Source organism: Gracilinanus agilis, chromosome 6 (genome assembly GCF_016433145.1).
Source record: "Gracilinanus agilis isolate LMUSP501 chromosome 6, AgileGrace, whole genome shotgun sequence".
Taxonomy (NCBI): domain Eukaryota; kingdom Metazoa; phylum Chordata; class Mammalia; order Didelphimorphia; family Didelphidae; genus Gracilinanus; species Gracilinanus agilis.
Window position 1 is genome coordinate 33,565,135 of NC_058135.1, and position 24,840 is coordinate 33,589,974.

Below are 24,840 nucleotides of genomic sequence, written 5' to 3' on the forward strand. Positions count from 1 at the left end.
ACTATTGTGCTAAAAGGAATAATAAACTGGAGAAGTTCCAGGCGAACTGGAGAGACCTCCAGGAACTGATGCAGAGCGAAAGGAGCAGAGCCAGAAGAACATTGTACACAGAGACTGATATACTGTGGTAAAATTGAATGTAATGGACCTCTGTACCAGCAGCAATGCAATGACCCAGGACAATTCTGAGGGATTTATGGTAAAGAAAGCTACCCACATTCAGAGGAAGGACTGCAGGAGAGGAAACATATAAGAAAAACAACTGCTTGAACGCATGGGTCGGGGTGGTCATGATTGAGGGTGTGGACTCGAAACTACCACACCAATGCAACCACCAACAATTGGGAAATTGGTCTTGATCAAGGACACATGACAAAACTAGTGGAAATGCGCATCGGCCATGGGGGGCGGTTCGGGGGGGGGGGTTGAAGGGGAAAGGTGGAGCATGAATCATGTAACCATGTTAAAAATGAATATTAATAAATGTTAAAAAAAAAAAAGTGGCCCAAGCAATGGCCAGAAGCCTTTTTGAAGACTTGTACTGAGGCAGAGCGAAGATGGCAAAATAGAGGTGGCAACCTAGCTGAACTCTTCCCAACATTTCCTTTCAAGCAACTTTAAAATTATGTCTCAAATAAAATTTTGGAGTGATAGAACCAACAAAAGGCCAGGATGTGACATTTTCCCAGTCTATGGCAACTTAGGAGTTCATCAAGAAAGCTCTGTGATATCAAGGTTGGGGCCGGACATGTGGCAGGTACACTTTGGGCCTTGGAAGTAGTTGTGGCAGTGGCAAGCAGCAGCTTCAGGAGTTCTAAGTTAAGAAATGGTAAGACGATCAGACAACTGGTCAGAAAGATATTACAGGGACTTTGCTGTCACTGGGTACAACTGGGGTTGAATGGAAACTATACTGCTTAAATGCTATTCTAGGTTGCAGTTTTAGGGTGAAGAGGAGAACTTGTGGTTGATCACAAGTGGATGAAAGTCCTGATCACAGTTCCAAGGCAGAGAGGAGCACAAGCATTTGGGGCCATGTGAGAACAGGGCACCTGGTCACAATTCCAGGATCAAAAGGACCTCTATTACTTGTGGCCATGGGGGAATATGGACCCTTTCTGGGTCAGAGATCAGAGGATAGATGAGAAGAGCAGAAGAATCTCTTCCAGGATCACAGCACTTTGAAAGGACTAAAAATTGGCAGACCTCCAGAATTAGCTCTGAAAAATACAAAAAAGCCCGAAATTTGGGAAAGTACCTTTTCAACCCCAGGTCAACAGAGCCCAATTCTAACATTAAGTTCAAAGTCAAGAAATAGGCTTGAAATATGAGTAAACAACAATAAAAAAGTGATACCTAATCATAAAAATCTACCCCAGTGACAAGAAAGAACTGTAGTGCAGAGAGAGGGGGGTCATGACAGTTTTTTCAAGCTTTGGCTGAGTTCTGAAATCAGTTAGGAGTTTAGAATCTTGAAGGAGAGTTGCAGTTGGTTTGGGGATCTCGTGGAGAGAGAGTCAGACCAGCTGAGCTGCTTCCTTGCCTATCTGAAGAATTGAAAATTTAGCCTAGCTTTGGAATATTTATTTAAGAATTGTTAGTTTAGATAGACCCTTTGTATCTCCATACCCTACCTTATTTCCTACCTTCCTTCCCTTACCTTAAATGTCTGTGGAGTGAATAAGGAGAGTAAATCAGAGAGTAGTTCAAGTCTGTGAGGGGTTTAACTATAATTTGACAGTATTTTATCTAAAGAAGTTAGTTAGTCATCATCTTATTCCCTTTAGATTTCAAAGATCACCTTGAGAGCTGAGTTAAGGCAGGACCTTGCTCAAACCTCATCTCTGCCTCCCTTCCCCAACCTGAGGTTTCTGTAAACAACTGTTAGGGCTTCCTTAATCCATTTTCCTGACAAAATCAACCTTATAAGACAATAAACTCCTTTGTGTTTCAACAGACCTGTTAGTTACTTTGTCAGTTAATTAGTAAGAGAGGGAAGAAGAGGGAAAGAACCAACATATACTCTGGGCTTGAAGGGAAGCTGGGGTATCCATCTTGAAGGAAAGTGTAACTTCAAAACAAGTCCCTTCCTGTGAAATTAACTAAAGCCTGTAGTTAATTTCAGTTCAGTCTATTTCCCTCAGTTTGTCTTTAGTCTAAGTCCTAGTCTATAAGCCCTGCTATCTTTGCCTGTTTAGATTAATTCCTCCTCTTGCTGAAATCTTTGTTCCCTTCAGTGCTATACTCCCTGACTTCAGCTCCATATTATATCCTGAACCTCCCTATTCCAGCCTACCTGTAACCCATATTACTTACCTAGCAAATCCCTGACAACCTCCCTTCAAAATCCCCTTTTACCACACACCTTTCCCAAATTATCCCCATTACAGAACAAAACACAAACTTAGAAGACAAAAATATGAAAGCAGCTATATATAAAGCTTCAAAGGAAAATGCAAATTGGACACAAGCCAACAAGAGTTATTAGAAGAACTAAAGAAAGAGATAAGAGTGGTAGAGGAAAATTTGGAGAAAGAAATGAGAGTGGTGCAAGGAAATAATGAAAAGAAAATTAACAGCTTGGCAAAACAAGCACAAAATATCCTGACAAAAACATCTTAAAAACCCCCAAATTGGCTAAATTCACTGAAGAAAACAAGACTTAAAAAAGAATAGGCCAAATGGAAAAGGAGGTAAAAAATGTGTTAAAGAAAGAACTTAAAAATCAGAATTGACCAAATGGAAAAAGAAGTAGAAAGGCTTAAGAAAATCATTCCTTAAACATTAGAATTGGGCAAGTAGAAACTAATAACATTATAAAATATCAAGAAACAATCAAAGTCAAAAGAATAAAAAAATGTGAAATTTCTCATTGGAAAAACAATTGACCTAGAAAATAGACCAAGGAGAGATAATTCAAGAATTATTGGAGAGTAGATTAAAGTGGAGTTTATCAATCACCTTCTGAGACTCCAAAATGAAAATAGCCAAATTCCAGGCCAAAGAGATAAAACTTCAAGCAGCAAGAAAGAAAAAGAAAGAAACAATTCAAATATCATAGGACCATAGTCAGGATTGGTTGCCTACACATCTTTAAAAGTGGAGAGACTGAAGTGAAGACAACAGATCAAAGACATCTGTTCAGGAAGCAACCTGACACCACCACCAAGATAGGAGTAGAAGAAACCCAAATTCTCAGCTGATTTATCCTTTGAAGACTCCTGGATGTTTAATGAAAAAGAGGACTTTCAAGCATTCCTGATGAAAAGATCAGAGTTGAATGGAAAATATGACATTCAAACATAAGACTCATGAGAAACATAAAAAGGTAAACATGAAAGAGAAACCAAAAGGGTCTCAGTAAAGTTAAACAATTTACATTTCTATATGGGAAGATGACACATGTAACTCCCAAGAACTTCATCATTATTAGGGCAGTTAGAAGAAGTATACATAGAGGGCTTGAATATGAGTTGATTATGTTGGGATGATCTAATAGAAAGGTGAGAGAGGGATGAATTGAGAGAAGGGGGAAGAGGTAAAAAGGGGGAAATTATCTCACATAAAAGAGGCCCAAACGGAAGAGTTTTTATAGTAGGAGGTAACAGAGAGGTGTGGGAGATGCTTGAACCTCACTCTCACTGAAATGAGTACAAAGAGGGAAGAATATATGTACTTTACCCAACAGGGAAATAGGAAGAGAGGGCTATAAGAGAAGGGGAGGTTATGAGAGAGAAGGTGGAGTAAGGGAGGCAGTGGTTAGAAGCAAAGCAGACTTTTGAGGAGGGATAGGATAAAAAGAGGGAGAGAAGTCTACACAGAAGAAAATATGAGGAAGGGAAATACAAAGTAATCATAGGTGTGAATGTGAATAAGATGAATTTGCTCCTAGTGGATACCAGAATTAATGAAAATATAAAATCCAACAATATGTTGTTTATAATAGACATACTTGAGACAGAAAGACACACAAAGAGAGTAAAAATAAGGGCCTATGGGGAAAAAATCTATTATGCTTAGCTGAACTAAAAAAAAAAGGCAGAAGCGAAAATAGACCTAATAAAATGGATAATTAGGAAAACTATAGACAGTAGACAGTAGACATATAGACAAATGTAAACAGACAATTTTCAAATATGTTTACAGCAAGTTTCTCTGATTAAAGCCTCATTTCTCAAATATTTAGGGAATTGAGTCATATTTATAAAAAGAGCCATTTCCCAATTGATACATGTTAGAATCTATAGTCATATGAAAAAATACTCTAAATCACTATTGACTTAAGAGAAATGCAAATGAAAACAACTCAAACCTATCAAATTGGCTAATATAGAAGAAAAAGAAAATGACAAATGCTAGAGGGGATGTGGAAAAATAAAGATATCAATGCACTGTTGGTATAATATTATGAACTGGTCTAACCATTCTGCAAAACAATTTGGAGTCGAGTCCAAAGGTCCATAAAATTGTGCCTGCCCTTTGGCCTAGCAATGCCACTATTATGGTCTGCATTCCAAAGAGATCAAAGTAAAAGGAAAAGGACCTATATGTACAAAATTATGTATAGTAGTTCTTTTTGTGGTGGTAAAGAATTGGAAATTGAGGCAATGACCATCAACTGAGGAATGGCTGAAGAAGTTCTGGCATACAATTTTGATGGATTACTATTGTGCTATAACTAAAGATGAAGAGAATGATGCAAAGTGAAATGAGCAGAATCAGGGGAACATTGTATACAATATCAGCAATATTGTAATGATGATCAACTGTGAAGGACTTAGTCACTTTGATCAACACAGTGATCTAAGACAATTCTAAAAGACCCAAGATGAGAAATGCTATTCATCTGCAGAGTGAAAAATGATGAACTCTGAGTATAGACTGAACTATAATTTTCTCACTTTTTTTTGCTTTTTTTGTGATATGGCTAATATGGAAATGTGTTTTGCATGATTTTACAAAAATAATTGATATCATGTTGCTTGCCTTCTCAGTGGGTGGGGGAGGGACAGGCACAGTTCAGAGGAATTTGAAACTTAAAAAAAGAAAATTTAAAAATTAAAAAAATTAAAAGCAAAATGAAATCTTGTGCTGAGTTTTCTGACTCACACCCTCTTCCTTAGCCTTTGGGGTAGAGTGTAGGAGTGAGCCCATAATTCCAATCTCTGTCATGTCTCCTCTCACTTACAGTACTATGTGGATCATGATAAAGACAAACTATGTATTGCTTGGGAGTTTACAAGGTATTTTACACATATTATGTCATCTTATCATTGTCACCCTGCAAGGTGATTGTGATTATTATTTGATTATTAATTTTTAAAAAAATTTTAATTCAATTACACAAAAAGATTTTAACTTTCATTTTCTTTAAGTTTGAGCCATATTCACACTCTCCTTCTTCCACCTCTCCAAGACAGCAAACAATATGATATAGATTTTATATGTGTAATAGTGCAAAACATCTTTGCACATTAGTCCTTTTGTGGAAAAGAACTTGAACAAATGAAAGAAAAACAAAGAAAAATGAAATATAGTATGTCTTGGTCTGCATTCAGACTCCATCAGTTCCTTCTCTGGAGGCAAATGCCATTTTCATCATGAATCCTTGAGGTTTTTCTTGGATCACTGCATTGCTAGGTGTAGCAATCCAGGTATATATTAATTGTGATATTATTTTAAGAGTGCTCAAAAATGACTCTTGTATTGCTTATGATTGATTTCTGTAACTTTGAGTTAAATTGAACCTCAACCTAGCCAAATTCCTAGCCCTTCCCTAAGGCTACACTCCAGAAGACTGGTCAGCTATCTCAGTCTCCTTACTTTATCAATTAACATATGTATCAAACATCTGTAGACACACCTTAGGCCATATCAGCTCCAGATCCAGGTGTTAGCTCTACCAATTGTTTTAGGTTACCTATTGTTTAGGCAGTTTGTATCTCCTGATGATTACCTCATAATGTTAATGTATCAAACCACTTGGCTCTCCCCTTCCCCTTATACTGTTGTAACCCCAATAAAAGTGGTAATATGACAGTCGAGGAGGAAGCTCTGAACTATGGAAGCTCTGAACCATGAAGCTCTTGACCACCAGAGCTTACCAGAGCTTACTCAGTCTGTCTACCTTATGCCAGAACTTTGTCTGTGTGTCTTCATTCTTGCCTTATGTTCTCTTTCCATCAGTCCTTAACCAGTAACCCATTTTCACTCAGTCCTTGCTTCCCCTTTCTGAGTGTCCTACCCTCTAGAAAGCTTCGTGGAGCTGCTGGATGGCTTCAATTGGTGCCCAATGTGGATTGACACCTGAGAGGAAGATTGCAGTGCAGGACCTGGGACAGTCAATGGACCTCAAGTGGCCTTTGGGGTAAGTCGATGACCACTAGAAAATGGGTCAGAAACTTTCTTCTCACACTGGTTACATATGATCACTAAAATCTCAAGTGCACAGGCAAGGATACAGAGTACCAGAAGCTAAACTTCAGGCATTGATTAAGGTAATTTTGAGATGTGATCCCAAGTTCCCAGAAATAGAGGTACTCAATGTACAACAGTGGGACCAACTTGGACAGAAAAGCACAAGAAAAGGGACTTAAAATCACGTCATCAGTATGGCTAACTTGGAAGGTAGTTAGAACAGCATTAGAGGCAGAAACCATTCAGGATTCATTGTCCCAACCTGCCTCACTCTTAGACTTTCCTTCTAACCTGAATTCCATCTATCTTGCTCCACCCATCCCTCTGATGACTTCTTTTCCTTCACTGAATCAAGTTAACTCTCAGCTTGACCTTCCCCTGGAGCCATCTCCTGAGCTCCAGCCTTCAAAGCCTGATTCTCCGATTTCACTTGCTGCTTCCACACTTAGGCTTATTGATCCTCTACCTAAGCTAACCACTCCACTTTCATTTGTTCCTGCTGCCTCTATAGCTCCACCATATTACTCAGTGTCTCTTAGAGCCCATAGGCTTCCTGACACTCCGCTTATTCCTCCTCCACCTTATGCAGCTTCTCTTGACTCTGATGAGCTGACTAGTGCTCAGCCCACACCTCTTCTTCCTCCTCCTCCACTCAGTACTAACTGCAGGGTTGCAACCAGCCTAACCTTAGAAGAGAAAGCAGATAAATCAGCTTCTCCAACAGAAATTAGAGATAATCCTGAGAATGCAGAAGCAAACTTAGAAAAGGAGAAAGATGTTGAATTCCAAACTCTTGAAGCTCTCAGGAATAGTGTCATTCAGCATGGTAATGCAGCCCATGACACCATATCGCTGATAGATGAGATTAGCCAGCAATCTCTACCACTAGATTTTTGGTGTGAATTAGCTGGATCTGTGCTTAATTCCAAAGATTTCATAATGTGGAAGTTATTTTTTCAGGAATTATGTGAGGAAAAAGCTAGAATCAACAAAAAACACCATGTAAATATTACCTATGATGAATTAACTGGCACAGGTAAATTCAGAAGTCTAAATAGGCAATTGTTATATTCAGAACAAACCTTTCATCAAATTGGGCTAGCTGCTCAAAGAGCATGGCAAATTGTAACTACAAAACGCAATGCTACAAATTTCTTTGAGGAGACAATTCCTCACCAAGAGGCTATAAAAGCATGCCAAGACATAAAAGCTTTAGACCACAAGAATCTGATGGCAGATCTATTTAAAAAGACAAAATGTGTCTGCTTTGCCTGGCACAAAGCTGGACATTTTACATGATCCTGTCCCAAATTAAAGTTGAAGCGGACTCATAAATTTTTCAAAGAGTGTCCCAAAGTACACACCGTGTCTCCTGAGAACACAGACTAGGACAGCCATAACTGAATAGCATTTAAACTGTTTGGGGGGCCAGCCTTGAGCCCCTTAAAAATTCAGGACACCAGAGATAAGTCTTTGATTCCCAAAAAATTTAAACCAGGCAGAAATTTTACTTTGACACAAAAGGCATATGGCTTCCTGTTATTGGAAATCATTGCATATGGAAAGGGGATCTGGGTGACTGCTGTAAATTCATACCACCCAGATGCAGATTCTAAGAATTGGACCCATCTATTGTTTAAGAGTAGAAGCCTCATTTCTCAGGGACTAAAAACCTGCCCTGAGGTCATTGGTAAAAATAGTAAGGGAGAGATACTAGTCAGATCCAAAGCATTTCAGATTTTTTCAATTTGAAATGACAAAAAACTTGCACAACCAATTCTATCTCCAAACAAATCTTTGCTAAATGCAGAAGTTAGTGTGAAATCAAATTTAAAATCAAGCATTTCAAATTTAAATTGGACACAGCGAATTACTAAGAAAAGATTGATTATGTTCTACGTGAAAAGTAAGACATTTTCTGGTATTTTTCATATATCACAAGCTCTTTGGGAAAGAGATATTTTATCTGACATGAATTTTAGTCTAACAACTAGTACTATAGCACAAAAAGACTTTTTAGTGCTTTTAATGACATCTAAAGCTAAAGTCACTTGATCCAGCCATGTGGCTTGCTTTTAAATCTATTTAGATCTTAAAAGAAAAGTTATTCCAGCAGATTGATAAATTAATCCTGCCACGAGGATCGCATAGCATTTTTTCCTTGTGTCAAAAGCTTGTAGAAGTGCTGGAATTAGTCAACAGAAAATTTAAAACTCAGTACAACTGTCTGCATGGAAAACCTAAATTGGTCAATACTTCAGAGAAAATTCAAATTGATCCACTTTTAAATATTTAGGAACAATTGTATTTCAATAGGCCATTAGGCCACAAAAAATAGAAATTAGTAGAAAATGTTTAAAAAGCTTGAATGACTTTCAGAAACTTTCAAATGAGATCAACTGGAGTAATCATTTTTTAAAAATATACTCAGTAGAGCTGACAAATTCATTTGATAATTTAAGAAAAAATTGGGCAATCTCCTCAGTGAGAGAAATTTCACTTGAGGATGAGAAAAAATTGCAGATACCTGAAACAGCTTTATCCAAAAACAAATTCTTTAGAATTGATCATGTTCAAACTTTTGTAGACTCAATTTTATGTGTTTTTTTTTAAACCCTTAATGTCTGTGTATTGGCTTATAGGTGGAAGAGTGGTAAGGGTGGGGAATGGGGGTCAAGTGACTTGCCCAGGGTCACACAGCTGAGAAGTGTCTGAGGCCGGGTTTGAACCTAGGACCTCCTGTCTCTAGGCCTGGCTCTCAATCCACTGAGCTACCCAGCTGCCCCCTAGACTCAATTTTAAAGAGGAGACACAATCTAATTGATGCATTGATACATCAGAGTGACCACATTATTGGATGGATTCAAATTTTTAACCAACAGACAAAATCACTTATTAGTTGTTTAAAATTGGCAGTTACTGCTTAATCAGATTACAAAAATTGGTTCTAATACTGATATTATTCCTATCAAAATGGCACAAAAACAAGCTCAAATGTTACTTGTACAGCATCTATATTGGCAAAAGTACTTTGTAAATATTCCTAGTACAAAAATCTTGCAAATTATGGATTTAACTCTGATAATTTTTTCAAAAATAACATCATTACACCTTATTACTGATGCTGTGTATACTTTCACTGCTGCATCAAATCAGGAGAAAGCAGAAGCTATATTAGACAAATGTGTCATGTTAATGCATTCACAGTATAGTTTTTTGCAGAAAGCAGAGTTGACTGCAATTAGACACGTGCTTAAGATCATAGCACAGACTTGTAATATCATATGTGACTTATATGTTGTTTATCTGGTTGTTTATTTAAAGGCTGAAAAAATTAAACTAATACAAGAATCATTTTTGAGCACTCTTGAAGTAATATCACAATTAATATATACCTGAATTGCTACACTAGGAATAGCTAAGACATTCCTAAATGTTCATAACATAATATTGTTGCCACTATGTACAATGTTCTCCTAGTTCTGCTCACTTCACTTTGCATCAGTTAAGGTAGGTCTTTCCATGTTTTTCTTAAATCATCTTTTTTATTATTTCTTATAACATGGTAGTATTGATCATATCCCCAACTCATGGATATCTCTTCAGCTTTCAATTCTTTGCCACCACAAAAAGAGCTGCTATAAATATTTTTGCACAAATAGGTCTTTTCCTCTCTTTTTTAATCTCTTTGGGATACAGACCTAGTAGTTGTATTGCTGAGTCAAAGGGTATGCACAGTTTTAAAGGTCTTTGGACATATTTCTAAATTTCTCTCCAGAATGGGTCGATCAATTCACAACTCCACCAGCAGTGCATTAGTGTCTCAACTTTGCCACATACCCCATAGCATTTAATTTGGATTTCTTTAATCAAGAGGAATTTAGAGCATTTTTTCATATGATTACAGATAGCCTTGATTTGTCATTGCCCTTTTTAAGTTAATTTTGCTGGCCTTATGGATGTGAACTGGCATCTCAAGATTGTTTAAATTTGCATTTCTCTAATTATTCGTGTTTTAGAACTTTTTTCATTTGACTATTGATAGTTTGGTTAAAACGAACTGTTTTGATAACATAACATTGAAATCTTTTGCTCAAATGGGACCAATATAATTGGAATTGGAAGGGCAACCGCTGAGAAAAGATCTTGGGTTCTACAATAGTTTAAGGAGGAAGGAGTAAGGAGTCTTAATGATTGATGCTTTAAAATCTCAGCCTGAGGGAATACCCAGAGGTTGAATGAGACTTCAGGTCAGCAGTAATTTCATTGGTACAGAGAAGTCCTGAGTGAGGAAATTGTCTCTTGGGAAGATAACTGTGCTCTTGTAAGCTGTCTCTCTGACTGTCCCCCATTCTTTCTGGAATCTACATCTTATAAGTCTGCTTTCTAGTCAGTCATGTTCACTCCATTTGTCTCTGGGTTCCCCTCCTGATTTCTTTCTTTACCATGTCTGTGGGAAGCCAATAAGAGAATAGATAAAAATCTGAGACTCCTCCTTTGGCCCCTTTTGTGATCCTTGTGATTTCTTGTTGAAAAGTATTGTGGCCTTATTGAAAAGCTTCAATTCAGGTCCTATCAAACCTGAATTTAAAGGGTTAACACTGTTAACACAGCAAGGAATGCTGCTGCCTGGTATAGCCAAGGCCAAAATCTTAGCAAGGGGCAATTCGACCCTGAGAAGGATACTCCCCAACTTGGCTTTCTGATAAGAACCTAGTCAAAATTCAGCCTTGGCCTTGGTCTATTCTGAAGCCAATGTTTTGTGTTTTGATGTGACATAATTTGTAACTTCTGCGCATCTGCAAAGTTTCGGGGGGGGGGTTCTTTTGTGTGAAATGAGTCTTGAAATATATATAATAAACTCCATGCTCCTGGAGCCAGAGCTGGAAGCATGAGGTAAAAGACAACTCCCTCATTCAGTCCTTATTTCCTTATCAACTAAACTGTCCTTATCAGATTATCAGAGATGATAAAGAGATCATGACAACCATGTCCCCATCTGGTTATCTTTATCCCCTGCCCCCTTTTCTCATCTTTGTGTGTGTGTGTGTGTGTGTGTGTGTGCAGTCTCCCCTATTAGAATATATCATGCATATTTTTAATTGGATTTCATTTTTCAATTACATGTTGAAGCAATTTTTGACAACCGTTTTCTGATATTTTGCAATTCAGATTCATTCTCTCTCTTTCTCTCCTTTCTCTTTTTCTCTACCTTCCTCCCTCCTTCTCCATCTCCCATAGGTAGTAAATAAGTCTGATATAGTTTATATCAGTGTAGCCTGTATTTAGAACCCAAGTACTTAGCCCAGTGCCTGACACAAAGTCCCTGTTGAAATATTTGTCGACTTGACTTTTATCTTTAATTTAATATAGCCTCTGATTTCATAATATGTTACTGGTGACACTTGATGTTTTACATTCTTGAATGCACTAATTCTTGCTGCATAAAGTTCTAGAGTGAATGGCATAGATTACATATTGGCATGTTCATGGTACAATGTAGTGAATGTTATGTCAATTTATGTTGCTTCTATGTTTATATACATACATATACATATATACGTATACATATACATACATATATATATATATCAGAAGATCACAGATTTAGAGCTACATGTGATCTTGGAACAAGTTTAGTCTGACCCCTTCTTTTGTAGATGAGGGTCTGAGGTTCATGGTTTATGTGGATTGATTTGCCCACATGTAATAGAAGCAGATTTTCATTGGCATTCCATGTAATTTGCAGGACGGAAATTTTTTCACTGGGAGAATATTCAGGGTGATAGTGGGGTTTTCGTTGGTTAAAATATGGGACTGAAGCAATGATAGCTTTGCTTTCTACTGTCAGATAGAGACAATAAATGTGGGAATGTAGGCCAGGCAGTGGAGAACAATGACCTTGGCTCCAAAATATGTTGTGCTGCCCCCAGAGAGTATCTCAAACACATCGGACCCTAACTCTAGATACTAAAGGGTTGTGATCCAAAGGCAAACAGAAGAGTGATATAGACTTAGTTTTAGAGAGGACAGTGTGGTGGTTCTAGCTGCTCTCTACCAACTTGGAGCTAAGTTAGATGACTGATCCTGAAAGCAGAAATTGTGCCCAGTGGAGCCTACATGCCTGACTGTTACCATGAGAGATCAGGAGAACCTATTCTAGAGGAGACAATCTGCCCCCAGTGATCACCAATGAAGAGAAGAATATAATGGAGACATTGCACCAAGTAGTAAGCAGGTCCATTGGGTGACTTCACTGAAAACCTTTGCTGGTACTGTGTGTCCAGGCAGGACCAAAAGGTGGGCTATACTATATACTTAATGATCACCTTCTAACACAAACATTTCAATCTACAAAAAAGAACAAAAAAAGAGGATTGTATATGAAATTGTGAACTTCTGCTCTATACAGTTTAAAAAATGTATATTAAATTTAACAAGGCAGTAATAAAATTGTTTAGCTTGTGGCTCCTTCTGAATTGCTCTTCAGTGCTTGCTTTGAAAGCACATATACTGAATTGCTCTTTATTTTCTTCTGTGTATTTTAGAAAGATGTTTTATTGATGCATTTAAAATTTTTTTTTATCGCTAGCCATTAATTTTTTCCACTCCTCAACAACAGAAGTCCTTCCTTATGACAAGTGAATATTGTAAAACAGAAAAAAATCTGACACAGGTTGTTTCTGGAAATACAGGAAATTCTAGCCTATCAATAATCTGGAGAAAGGTGAGAGGCATACTTCATCATACATTCTTTGGAGTCATAACTGGCTATTGTACTATTTAGGGTTCTAAAGTCTTTCAAAGTAAGTTTCCTTTACAATGTTGCAATATATCTCCACAAAAGTCTTATTCTGATATCTCATCATGGTGTGGAGGTGATTCTAGGTCCTTAAAGCCTACAGCAAAGGAACACAAGCTGTGATAGGTTCTAATATATTGGAAAGGCTTTGAGTGTGGACCCAGCAAAAGACAATCTATTTTTCAAGGTTCTGTCTTGTTAAGTCTAGAGAGGCACATTACTGGTCTGGCCAGATGATGAAGATTTTTTAAAATTTGTTTTGTCATGGCAATTCATGAAACAAAGAAAAATAAACAATGACAGCATTTTTCTATGGAGAGGAAGATTCACAGGATTTAAAGCTGGGAAAAAGAAATTCTCAGTCTTTATCCTTTGTGACCCTTCTACACCCGTAACGGCAATAACCATCGTTTCTCATTCTATTCTAGATACTGTCCCTTCTTTGGTCTCCACAATGTTGTGCTTTCATGATTCTCCTTCTATATGTCACACTGTTCCTTCTCATCTATTTTACTGCATTATCTAGTCTGACCCTTTCACACAGATAGGGAAACTTAGACCCTGAAAATTTAAGATTTTCTTGATATCACACAGTCTTTAATAAAGAATCCATTTGGAATTCAGACCAAGGTCTTCTGACAGAGAAATCCAAGGTTCTTCAGACAATATGCTAGTGCAAAATTGTAGAAAACTTCTACTTCTTAGCACAGGAGCCTGAAAGGAGCCACTAAAGTTTTCTGAATAGAAGAGTAAGATGGTGATGGGACAAAACAAGACGTAAGGAAGATTCATCTGGTAATGCTGTCAGAGATTCAATGGGTGAAGAAGAGTGACAGGAAGATCAGGCTATTGCAGCAGTCTGGACAGGGTATAAAGAGGGACTGATCTAGGACTATAGCAGTGGGAATAAAGAGGAGGGTATTGATGTTAAAGATGGCAGGGAAGTAAAATAGATATGACTTGGTAATCTACTGGAAATGAGAGAAATTCAAAGATAACAAGGTTTGAACATGGGAGATGACTAGGATTTTTTTTTTCTCTCTTAGACCTTTTATTTTTTTCTTAGAAACATTTGTTTTATATGTACAAAAGCTTTTCAATTTAATGTACGCCAAGTGGAGGCTTAGTAGCAGCAGAAGTTGGAACTGCTCTGAGAATCTTCTCAATTTAATGTACTCAAAATTATTCATTTTATATCTCACAATGCTCTCCATCTCTTGTTTACTCATAAATTCTTCTCCTGTTCATAAATATGATAGGGAATGTGCTCCTTGTTCTTCTAATTTACTTATGGTATCTCTTTTTATGTCTTTTAATTCATGTATCCATTTTGATCTTACTTTAGTAAATGGTGTAAGATATTGACTTATACCTAGTTTCTGACAAACTACTTTCCAGCTGTCCCAGCAATTTTTACCAGATATTGATTTCTTATCTTAATAGCCTGGTTCTATATTTTTTGTCAAATACAAGGTTATCATAGTCTTTTACTACTGTTTGTTATGTGTCTGTTCTCTTCCACTGATCTACCTTTCTAGCTTTTAGCTAGTGCCAGAGAGTTTTGATAATTATTGCTTTATAATAAAGTTTAAAGTCTGGTATTGCTAGCCATCCTTCTCTTCCTTTTTCATGAATTATTTTACTATTCTTGATTTTTGTTCTTCCAAATGAATTTTGTTATTAATTTTTCTAGCCCAGTAAGATAATTTTTTGACAATTTGATTGGGATATCATTGAATAAATAAGTTAGTTTAGATCAGATTAAGATTATCATTTTAATTACATTGGCTCTGTCCCCCATAAACAAATTTTCTCCAATACTTAGATCTGACTTTATTTGTATAAAAAGTATTTTATAATGATATTCCTGCAGTTCCTGGGGGTTTTTTTTGGACAATTGTACTCCCTATATTTTATTCTATCTGTGGTAATTTTCAATGGAATATCTCTTCTTGAAGGATTTTGTAAATAATAGATAAAAATGCTGATTCTAATTTTTTCAATTTCTTTTTCTTCTCTTATTGCTATTGCTAGCATTTGTAATACAGTGTTAAATAATATTAGTGATAAAGGGCATCCATGTTTCACTTTTGATCTTATTAGGAAGGCTCCTACCTTCTCTCCATTATGCTTTGTATCATTTTAAGAAAAACTACATTTACAACTATGCCTTCCACTGTTTTTAATAAGAATGAGTGCTGTATTTTATCAAAACCTTTTTCTGCATCTATTTATATATAATCATATGGTTTTTATTATTTTTGTTATTAATAAGATCAATTATGTTGATAGTTTGCCTTCTATTAATCCATCTTTTCATTTCTGGTATAAATTTTGTTTGGTCATAATGATATATTATTGTAGTTTCCTAGTATTTTTTTTAAGGATTTTTGCATCCATATTCATTAATAAAATTGGTCTATAATTTTCTTTCCCTGTTTTTATTCTTCCTGGTTTAGTTCAGCACTGTATTTGTTTCATAAAAGGAGTTTGGCAAATCTTTACTTATTATTTCAAATAATTTAATATTGGAATTATTTGATCTTTACATTTATGGTAGAATTCACTTGTGAATGCATCTGATCCTGATGCTTTTTAAAAGGAAATTCATTTATGTTCTGTTCAATGTCTTTTTCTAAGATAATTTTATTTAGATATCCTACTTCAACCTCAGATAGTCTGGGCAGTTTATATTTTTGACTAGGCTATTTTCTAACAGAAACAGAATGGGGCTTGGATAATTTTACAAATCCCACAATCCCTGAATAACAAAGTAATTTATAGACTTGTGAATGCCTTTGGAAGAAGGAATAGTCAACATAGGATTACCGTAGTTAATGAATAACCTTTTCTTATACTGGCCTCCTCTGAGTCAATTGTTAATCTAAAAGTTGTCTATTCTTGTTGCCTCTACTTCCTCTCCTCTCAGTCTGTCTTCTGACCTCATCATTCAACTGAAACTATTCTCTCCAAAATTACCAGTTAATTGTGAAGAGAGAACCAGATCAATTTTCATCCTTCTTGACCTCTCTAAAGCATGTGACACAGGTGATTTAAACTTTTTTTTTTTTAACATTTCCCCAGAGGTTTATTAGACCAAGTCCACACATTTTTTAAACCCTCCCACATGTGCCCTCTATTCATAGAGTCTCTTCCCTGGGAGATTGCCCTCTCTGGGTCTTTGGCCCCTGGAGTCCTGATCTCTGTGACAAAGGGCTCCCCTATGTCCAAAGCCCAGAAGTGCAGGCCAGACCACAAGGGGACCAGGGCCATAGTGTACAGTGAAATAAAAAATTGTAAATTGGATGCTTGGTGGTATAGGTTTCTGATAGGTTGTTAGGGCCAGTTATTAGAAGTAACACAGGTTTGGGAAGGCCACCAAGAGAAACTAGGATACCCAACTGATGTAAAAAGGGTTTATTAAGAGTAAGGGAAGGAAGGGAAGGGGATTGGGATGATCTTACTAAATGATGTAACTAAACCAAGCCCCAGTAGTTTTACAAAGTTATGTCTGCTCTAACAGTACACTCTTTCTACCTAAAGATCCTAACTCCTCCAATACCTTACTAACTAAATTTCCCCCCTTAGATGGTAACTAGAGTAGGGAAAGGCTGGAAGGTAAGCTGGATCAAGGGCTCAAAAGCGAGAGGATCTCACTGACAGTTGACTTCAGCAGCTCTGTAAGAGTCTCAGTAGATCAGGAGTAACAGGATACATGAACAGGAACACAGTTGAATCAGAATGACAACCACAAGGAAAGGGAGAAATGGTCAAACCCACTCAGTCCACCTGAGGAATTCAGACACACTCAACTACTTTCAGGAAGGTCAACTGCTCTTCAGGAGAAAACTCACACTGACACCCTCCAGAGTTCTGGAATCTTCCTGGTATCTGCTTTGGCTGTAGTTCTGCTTTTCCAAGTCTTTGCATCCTCTGCACACACTTTACTTATAACAACAGTCAAGGACCCAGATCCTGGTTCTGAGCGTTAAGAACAAACACTCTGAGGAAACAGTACCTTTGTGCCCACTAAACAATGGGAAAAGAGATCATGCCCACTGAGACCATGCCAATTGGAGGGAGCAGTGGGGGCAGCAAGATGTTGAGAGCACCTAGAAGGTGGGGGTGACCAGATGGTAGACTGTGGGATACCAGACAAGTAGCTGCACAATGGGCTTGAGAGCTGGTCTTCCGAGAGTCTCCCTCTTCCAGATCCTTACCCATATGTTGGACAGAATGAGGTGATGTCTTCCTCTGAACTTTGGGTCTGAATTCCTTGAGGAGGTTGTCTACACTAGGCATCTACACTGTCTTCCCTCCCATTCTCTGCCCTTCTACCTCAGCATTCCTCTAATACTAAAAAATCCCCATGAGGGGCAGCCTGGGTTGGGAGGATGGTGCTTGGAGTCTGTAACTTTCCTTCCACAAGGCCTTACACCCCACTGTCTTGCACTGTGTCCCATGTCCCTGAGCACCCCTTGAAGCAGCTGGTGTCCCAGAAGCTCAGGTCACCTCAGTTGTCCCTGGGAAGCCCTGAGAAGGTGTCAACCTGCATTAGTAAAGGCTCCTTCCTCTCCTGGGAGTATCTCTGGTCAATGAAATCACAAGTCGGGTCCCTTTCCTATCCCCTATCATGTTACTGAAAAGGGAGCAAGCTGTTATTTCAAACACAATAAATAAAGAGACTGCTGTTTGAAGGAATACAGATGAATCCTAAAGTGAAAAATCCTTTTGTAATGCAAATGATCACCCTCTACTTTACAGGTCTTTTTTTTTTTTTTTTTACTTTGATTGGATTTCCTGATAATTGCAGAGGTATTTTCAGCATTTGACCATAAAAGAGATTGTCACCAATGAAAGGGGCTTACAAAAAGTCTGCCAAGTATACTTTCACAACAAATCCCTTAAGAACACTCCTATCAAAGTGAATGACCTTTGGACACTGATTTGGATGGCAAGAGTGAGGCAGTCACTTACAGCTATTTGAAGATTGTCTGTTTTGTCAATGAGTACATTCAGTTTTTCTTCTTTTCTCAACATTTTGTCAATATTTTGGGTCATGGAATTTTTGACATCAGACACCTGACTTTTCAGAGCAGAAATCTTAAATTCACTTTGATATTGATTGTACTTCATCTGTAAGGAAAAGAAGAGAATTTGCATTAGGGTTTTGGAACATATTACTCATTCTAGGACCGTGTCCACATTAAAGCCCCAGTGAAGAAAACTTGTCTCAGTAGAGTACAGCATCCTTGGGGTACAAAGAAGCAAACAAACCTTCAGTTCCAAACAACTGCAAAAGTATTGGGTCCAAAAGCCTCTAAAAGATGCTGTCTTTAGGTGTTTGTATAGTAAGGAATGAATAACAGGATATTAAATAAATACTGGGTCAAGTTTGAATTAAGTAATCATCCTTGTCATCATGGTATGACACGAGGGTGGGTTCTGAGGGATATTCATTATTTTGGTGCACTGGTCTTCAAAGAGGGAGCTGATTAAGACCACGTAGGGAAGCTGACCTAGAGGAGGGGTGGGGGTGAGATGGGTTGCATTCCCCCCTCTCCCTCTAAAGCCAATTAAAGGCTTGTTTCCAACATGATCCTTTTCAGCACTCCTCTACTCTGATAGCCTTTTCTGGCTGCACAGGGTGTTGGCCACCTCAGGGTAGGAGGGAAGTAACCTAATTGTACTCAGGTAATATCCACATAGCTGCACAGGCAAATTTCCATCACCTTTGAACCCAGCCTGTCCCCAGATCATGATAGTGCCCAGTATATACTCTTTATTCCCTCCCCTAAGAATATACATATATACATTCACATTTTTTTCTTAGAGGCAGCTAAGTGGTACAGTGGATAGAGTATAGGGCTTGTGGTCAGAGTTCAAATACAGTGTCAGATATTTACTAGCTATGTGACCTTTTCCTTCCTTTTCTTTTCCTCTGGGAAACAGTGCATACCACAGGATAAATAAGCACGGAATGGTTGTAATTACATTATCTTTTCCATCAAACCATGCACATTTTGCTTCTAAATTTATAGTAATTTTGCTTATACAGAAGCATTTCAATTTTATATAATCAAGTTTTTTCATTTTATAAACTATAATCTTTATTTCTTATTAGTACTTGTGACAAATATCTCCTCTGCTTCTCTAATTTGTTTATGTTATGACCTTTTGTATTTAGATTATATCAATTTTGGAGCTTATAACATGTAGCATGTAACCATTTCTGCAAGTGGCAAGTATGATACATTTTTTGGTTTTCTCAGGATATTTGTTAAAGAGTGAAGCTTTAGGGGGCAGCCAGGTGACTCAGTGGATAGAGAGCCAGTCCTATAGATGGGAAGTCCTGGGTTCCAATGTGGCCTCAGTAACTTCCTACATATGTGATCCTGAGCAAGTCACTTATCTCCCACTTAATCCCATTGCCTAGCCCCTACTAGAATACTGTTTTGGAACCAATAGATCATACTGATTCAAAGTGGAAGGTAAGAGTGACCATTTACCCTAGCATAATTCTCCTCAGAAGGGAAGAATGTATGTTTTATAATCTATAATGTAAAGTTTTCTTTGAGAGTAATTTTAGGATAAGAAATTTGCCATCTCCCCAGAATCCAGACAACGAACCTGTTTGGAGAAAGCACCATGAAGATACCTTTAGAACCTTCACTGGATCATGAAGATCCAAAATGAACTTTGGGGTGCAGTTAATTGAACTATGGGGAGTTGAATGCATTTGTTTTGAATGTACACTCTTATGCCAAAGGGGACTGCCCCAATTGGCACTTTGTCAATGTGGCTAGCAACCATTGGATCATTGTTTTTGTCCTCTTTTCTTTTTATCCCCAAATTTCTGTAATTTAAAAGTTAGTTATGTTTACAGGAGCATTCAAGGAGACCAGTCTCTCGCCGCTCTTCAGGGGGGAAATGTAATATTGGAAATTTGGGGGTCTTAATATTGAGATTCATGATATAAACTTCCTGTGGACATTTAGGGGACTTGAAAACTACATTTCCCATGATTCCTCTTGTGTAATACAGATGGGCAGTTAGTGTGATTATGTAGACAGAAGTATAAAGTCTCAGAACTTGATTGAGACACTCTCTTTCCTAGGAAGCAGCCAAGGGGAAGATATGGCAGGCCATTTGAATTAGATCTTAGCAGGCACATGGTTCTTTTTAATTATCAATATGGCTGTTAATAAAACCCTAATATCTTTAAATATATCCTTCTATATGAATGATAGGGTTTTATATATTTATTATAAAGAATGTTGCGTTAAAGGGGTAGAGGAAACAAATGGAGGTTTCCTGCCCAAGCTTTTGTATATTACACAGGAAGCCAGGAGAGCTCCTGTATGCTTGATGTTTTGTCTCTTTGTTTTGACTTGCTTTCCTATCAAAAGTATCTAGAATTCTTGAGGTTAACTTAGACCCAGAAGGTGCATTATGAATCTGCTATTTTATAAAAACTATTTACACTCACAGTTCATGCAAAGGCTTAACAGGAATGAATCTCATTTTTGGGTGAAAAACCTTTCACTAATTCTAAGCTATATATTTTTGATTTTTAAAAAATTCTTTTATTATTTTTCCTTTTATGTGCAATACAGTATTTGAGTTTTTTCTCTCTCATTTTTATACTTGAAAACATTGTATTTTTCCCTGAAATTTTAAATTTTCTGATTGCTTTCTTTTCTTTTTTAAAAAATGTATTATTTTTAGAAAGATTTTCCATGGTTACATAATTGATGTTTTTACTTTACCCTTCACCCCTTCAATCCCCTCCTCCCCAGCTAACTTGCATTTCCACTGGTTTTAACATGTGTGGTCAGTCAAGACTTATTTACATATTATTGATAGTTACATTGGTGTGGTCTTTTCGGTTCTGCACCCCCAATCATGTCCTCATCAACCCAAGTGTTCAAGCAGTTTGTTTCTAATGTGTTGCCACTCCTGTAGTTCTTCCTCTGAATGTGGGTAGCATTCTTTTCCATAAATCCCTCAGAATTGTCTTGGATCATTGCATTGCGGCTAGTACAGACGTCCATTACATTTGATTTTACCACAGTGTATCAGTCTCTCTGTAAAATGTTCTTTTGGCTCTGCTCCTTTCACTCTGCATCAATTCCTGGAGGTCCTTCCAGTTCAAATGGAATTCCTCCAGTTTATTATTCCTTTGAGCACAATAGTATTCCATCACCAGCATATACCACAATTTGTTCAACCAATCCCCAATTGAAGGGCATACCCTTGCTTTCCAGTTTTTTGCCACCACAAAGAGCTCAGCTATAATTATTTTTGTGCAAGTTTGTTTATCTTTGATCTCTTTGGGGTACAATCCCAGCAATGGTATGGCTGGATCAAAGGGCAGGCATTCTTTTATTGCTCTTTGGGCATAGTTCCAAATCGCCATCCAGAATGGTTGGATCAATTCACAAATCCACCAGCAGTGCATTAACGTCCCAATTTTGCCACATCCCCTCCAACATTCATTACTCTCCCCCGCTATCATTTTAGCCAATCTGCTAGGTGTGAGGTGGTATGTCAGAGTTGTTTTCATTTGCATTTCTCTAATTATTAGAGATTTAGAATACTTTCTCATGTGCTTATTTATAGTTTTGATTTCTTTATCTGAAAATTGCCTAGTCATGTCCCTGGCCCATTTATCAATTGGGGAATGGCTTGATTTTTTATACAATTGATTTAACTCCTTGTATATTTGAGCAATTAGACCTCTGTCAGAATTTTTTGTTATATTTTTTTCCCAGTTTGTTGTTTCCCTTCTGATTTTGGTTGCATTGTTTTTGTTTCTACAAAAACTTTTTAATATAATCAAAATTATTTATTTTACATTTTGTACTTTTTTCTAACTCTTGCTTGGTTTTAAAATCTTTCCTTTCCCAGAGATCTGACAAGCATACTATTCTGTGTTCACCTAATTTACTTACAGTTTCCTTCTTTATATTCAAGTCTTTCACCCATTCTGAATTTATCTTGGTGTAGGGTGTGAGATGTTGATCTAAACCTAATCTCTCCCATATTGTTTTCCAAATTTCCCAGTAGTTTTTGTCAAATAGTGGATTTTTGTCCCCAAAGTTGGGCTCTTTGGGTTTATCATACACTGTTTTGCTGAAGTCACTTACCCCAAGTCTATTCCACTGATCCTCCCTTCTGTCTCTTAGCCAGTACCATATTGTTTTGATGACTGCTGCTTTATAGTATAGCTTAATATCTGGTACTGCTAAGCCACCTTCCTTCATGTTTTTTTTTTCATTATTTCCCTTGATATTCTTGATCTTTTGTTTTTCCAAATAAACTGTTATATTTTTTTCTAATGCAGTAAAAAAGGTTTTTGGTAGTTTGATAGGTATGGCACTAAATAAGTAAATTAATTTGGGTAGAATGGTCATTTTTATTATGTTAGCTCGTCCTACCCATGAGCAATCAATGTTTTTCCAATTGTTTAGATCTAGTTTTAATTGTTTGGAAAGTGTTTTGTAGTTATGTTTGTATAATTCCTGTGTTTGTTTTGGTAGATAGATTCCTAAGTATTTTATATTGTCTAGGGTGATTTTGAATGGTGTTTCTCTTTCTATCTCTTGCTGCTGTGATGTGTTGGAAATATATAGAAATGCTGATGATTTATGTGCATTTATTTTGTATCCTGCAACTTTGCTAAAGTTGTTGATTATTTCTACAAGCTTCTTAGTTGATTCTCTAAGATTTTTTAAGTAGACAATGGTATCATCTGCAAAGAGTGATAGCTTGGTCTCCTCATTACCTATTTTGATACCTTCAATTTCTTTTTCTTCTCTAATTGCTACTGCTAGTGTTAAATAATAGAGGTGATAATGGGCATCCTTCTTTCACACCTGATCTTATTGGAAAGGCTTCTAATTTATCTCCATTGCATATTATGCTCGTTGATGGTTTAAGATATATACTGTTTATTATTTTTAGGAAAGGACCTATACTTTCCTATACTTTCTAGTGTTTTCAGTAGGAATGGGGGTTGTATTTTGTCAAAGGCTTTTTCAGCATCTATTGATATAATCATGTGGTTTATGTTGTTTTGCTTGTTGATATGGTCAATTATGTGGATGGTTTTCCTAATGTTGAACCATCCTTGCATTCCTGGTATAAATCCCACCTGATCATGATGAATAGCCCTCTTGATCATTTGCTGGAGTCTTTTTGCTAATATTTAAGATTTTTGCATCTATGTTCATTAAGGAGATTGGTCTGTAATTTTCTTTCTCTGTTTTTGATCTACCTGGCTTTGGAATCAGTACCATATTTGTGTCATAAAAGGAGTCTGCTAAGACTCCTTCTTTGCTTATTATATCAAATAATTTGTATAGTATTGGGATTAATTGTTCTTTAGAATTCACTTGTGAATCCATCAAGCCCTGGCGATTTTTTCTTAGTGAGTTCTTTAATGGCCTGTTCAATTTCTTTTTCTGATATTGGATTATTTAAGTATTCTGTTTCTTCTGCTGTTAATCTAGGTAATTTATATTTTTGCAAATATTCATCCATATCACCTAGATTGCTAAATTTATTGCCATATAATTGGGCAAAATAGTTTTTAATGATTGCCTTAATTTCCTCTTCATTAGAGGTGAGGTCTCCCTTTTCATCTTTGATACTGTAAATTTGGTTTTCTTCTTTCCTTTTTTTATTAGATTGACCAGTACTTTGTCTATTTTATCTGTTTTTTCAAAACACCACCTTCTAGTCTCATTTATTAATTCAATAGTTCTTTTACTTTTGATTTTATTAATTTCTCCTTTGATTTTTAGTATTTCTAATTTAGTTTTCATTTGAGGATTTTTAATTTATTCATTTTCTAGTTTTTTGAGTTGCATGCCCAATTCATTAACCCCTGCCCTCCTTAATTTGTTAATATATGCACTCAGTGCTATAAATTTTCCCCTTAGAACTGCTTTGGCTGCATCCCATAGGTTTGGGTAAGATATCTCATCATTGTCATTGTCTTCAATGAAATTATTGTTTCTGTGATTTGTTCTTTCACTAAATTATTTTGGAGAATCATATTATTTAATTTCCAATTAGTTTTTGGTTTGCCTCTCCATGTAACTGTTTTTATTGCATTATGATCTGAGGTTACATTTTATTATTTCTGCTTTTTTGCATTTGTTTGCCATGTTTCTGTGTCCTATTACATGGTCTATCTTTGTGAATGTTCCATGTGCTGCTGAAAAAAAGGTGTATTCCTTTTTGTCTCTATTTTTCTCCATGTATCTATTAACTCTAATTTTTCTAGGGTTTCATTCACCTCTCATATCTTTCTTATTTATTTTTTTGGTTTGATTTATCTAGATCTGATAGGGGAAGGTTGAGGTCCCCATTAGTATGGTTTTGCTATCTATTTCCTCCTTAAGCTCCACTAGCTTCTCCTTTAGAAATTTGGAACCTATACCGTTTGGTGAATACATATTGAGTACTGATATTTCTTCATTGTTTATACTGCCTTTTATTAGGATGTAGTTACCTTCCCTATCTCTTTTAACATTATCTATTTTTACTTTGGCTCTGTCAGATATCATGATAGCCACCCCCTGCCTTCTTTTTCTCATTTGAAGCCCAAAAGA

The 24,840-nt window shown here is 36.8% G+C and overlaps 1 protein-coding gene across 1 annotated transcript in view; it reads right to left on the reverse strand.

Annotated features, from left to right (window-relative positions):
- LOC123251807 (vesicle-associated membrane protein 712-like) overlaps positions 1–24,840 on the reverse strand; it is a 56,598-nt gene that overhangs the window by 7,132 nt on the left and 24,626 nt on the right. Inside the window, exons 6-7 of the mRNA XM_044681119.1 lie at positions 19,233–19,248; positions 18,197–18,355 (exon numbers count right to left, since the gene is read on the reverse strand). Of these exons, the coding sequence (XP_044537054.1) occupies positions 18,197–18,355; positions 19,233–19,248 (175 nt within the window). The remainder of the gene's footprint in view (positions 1–18,196; positions 18,356–19,232; positions 19,249–24,840) is intronic.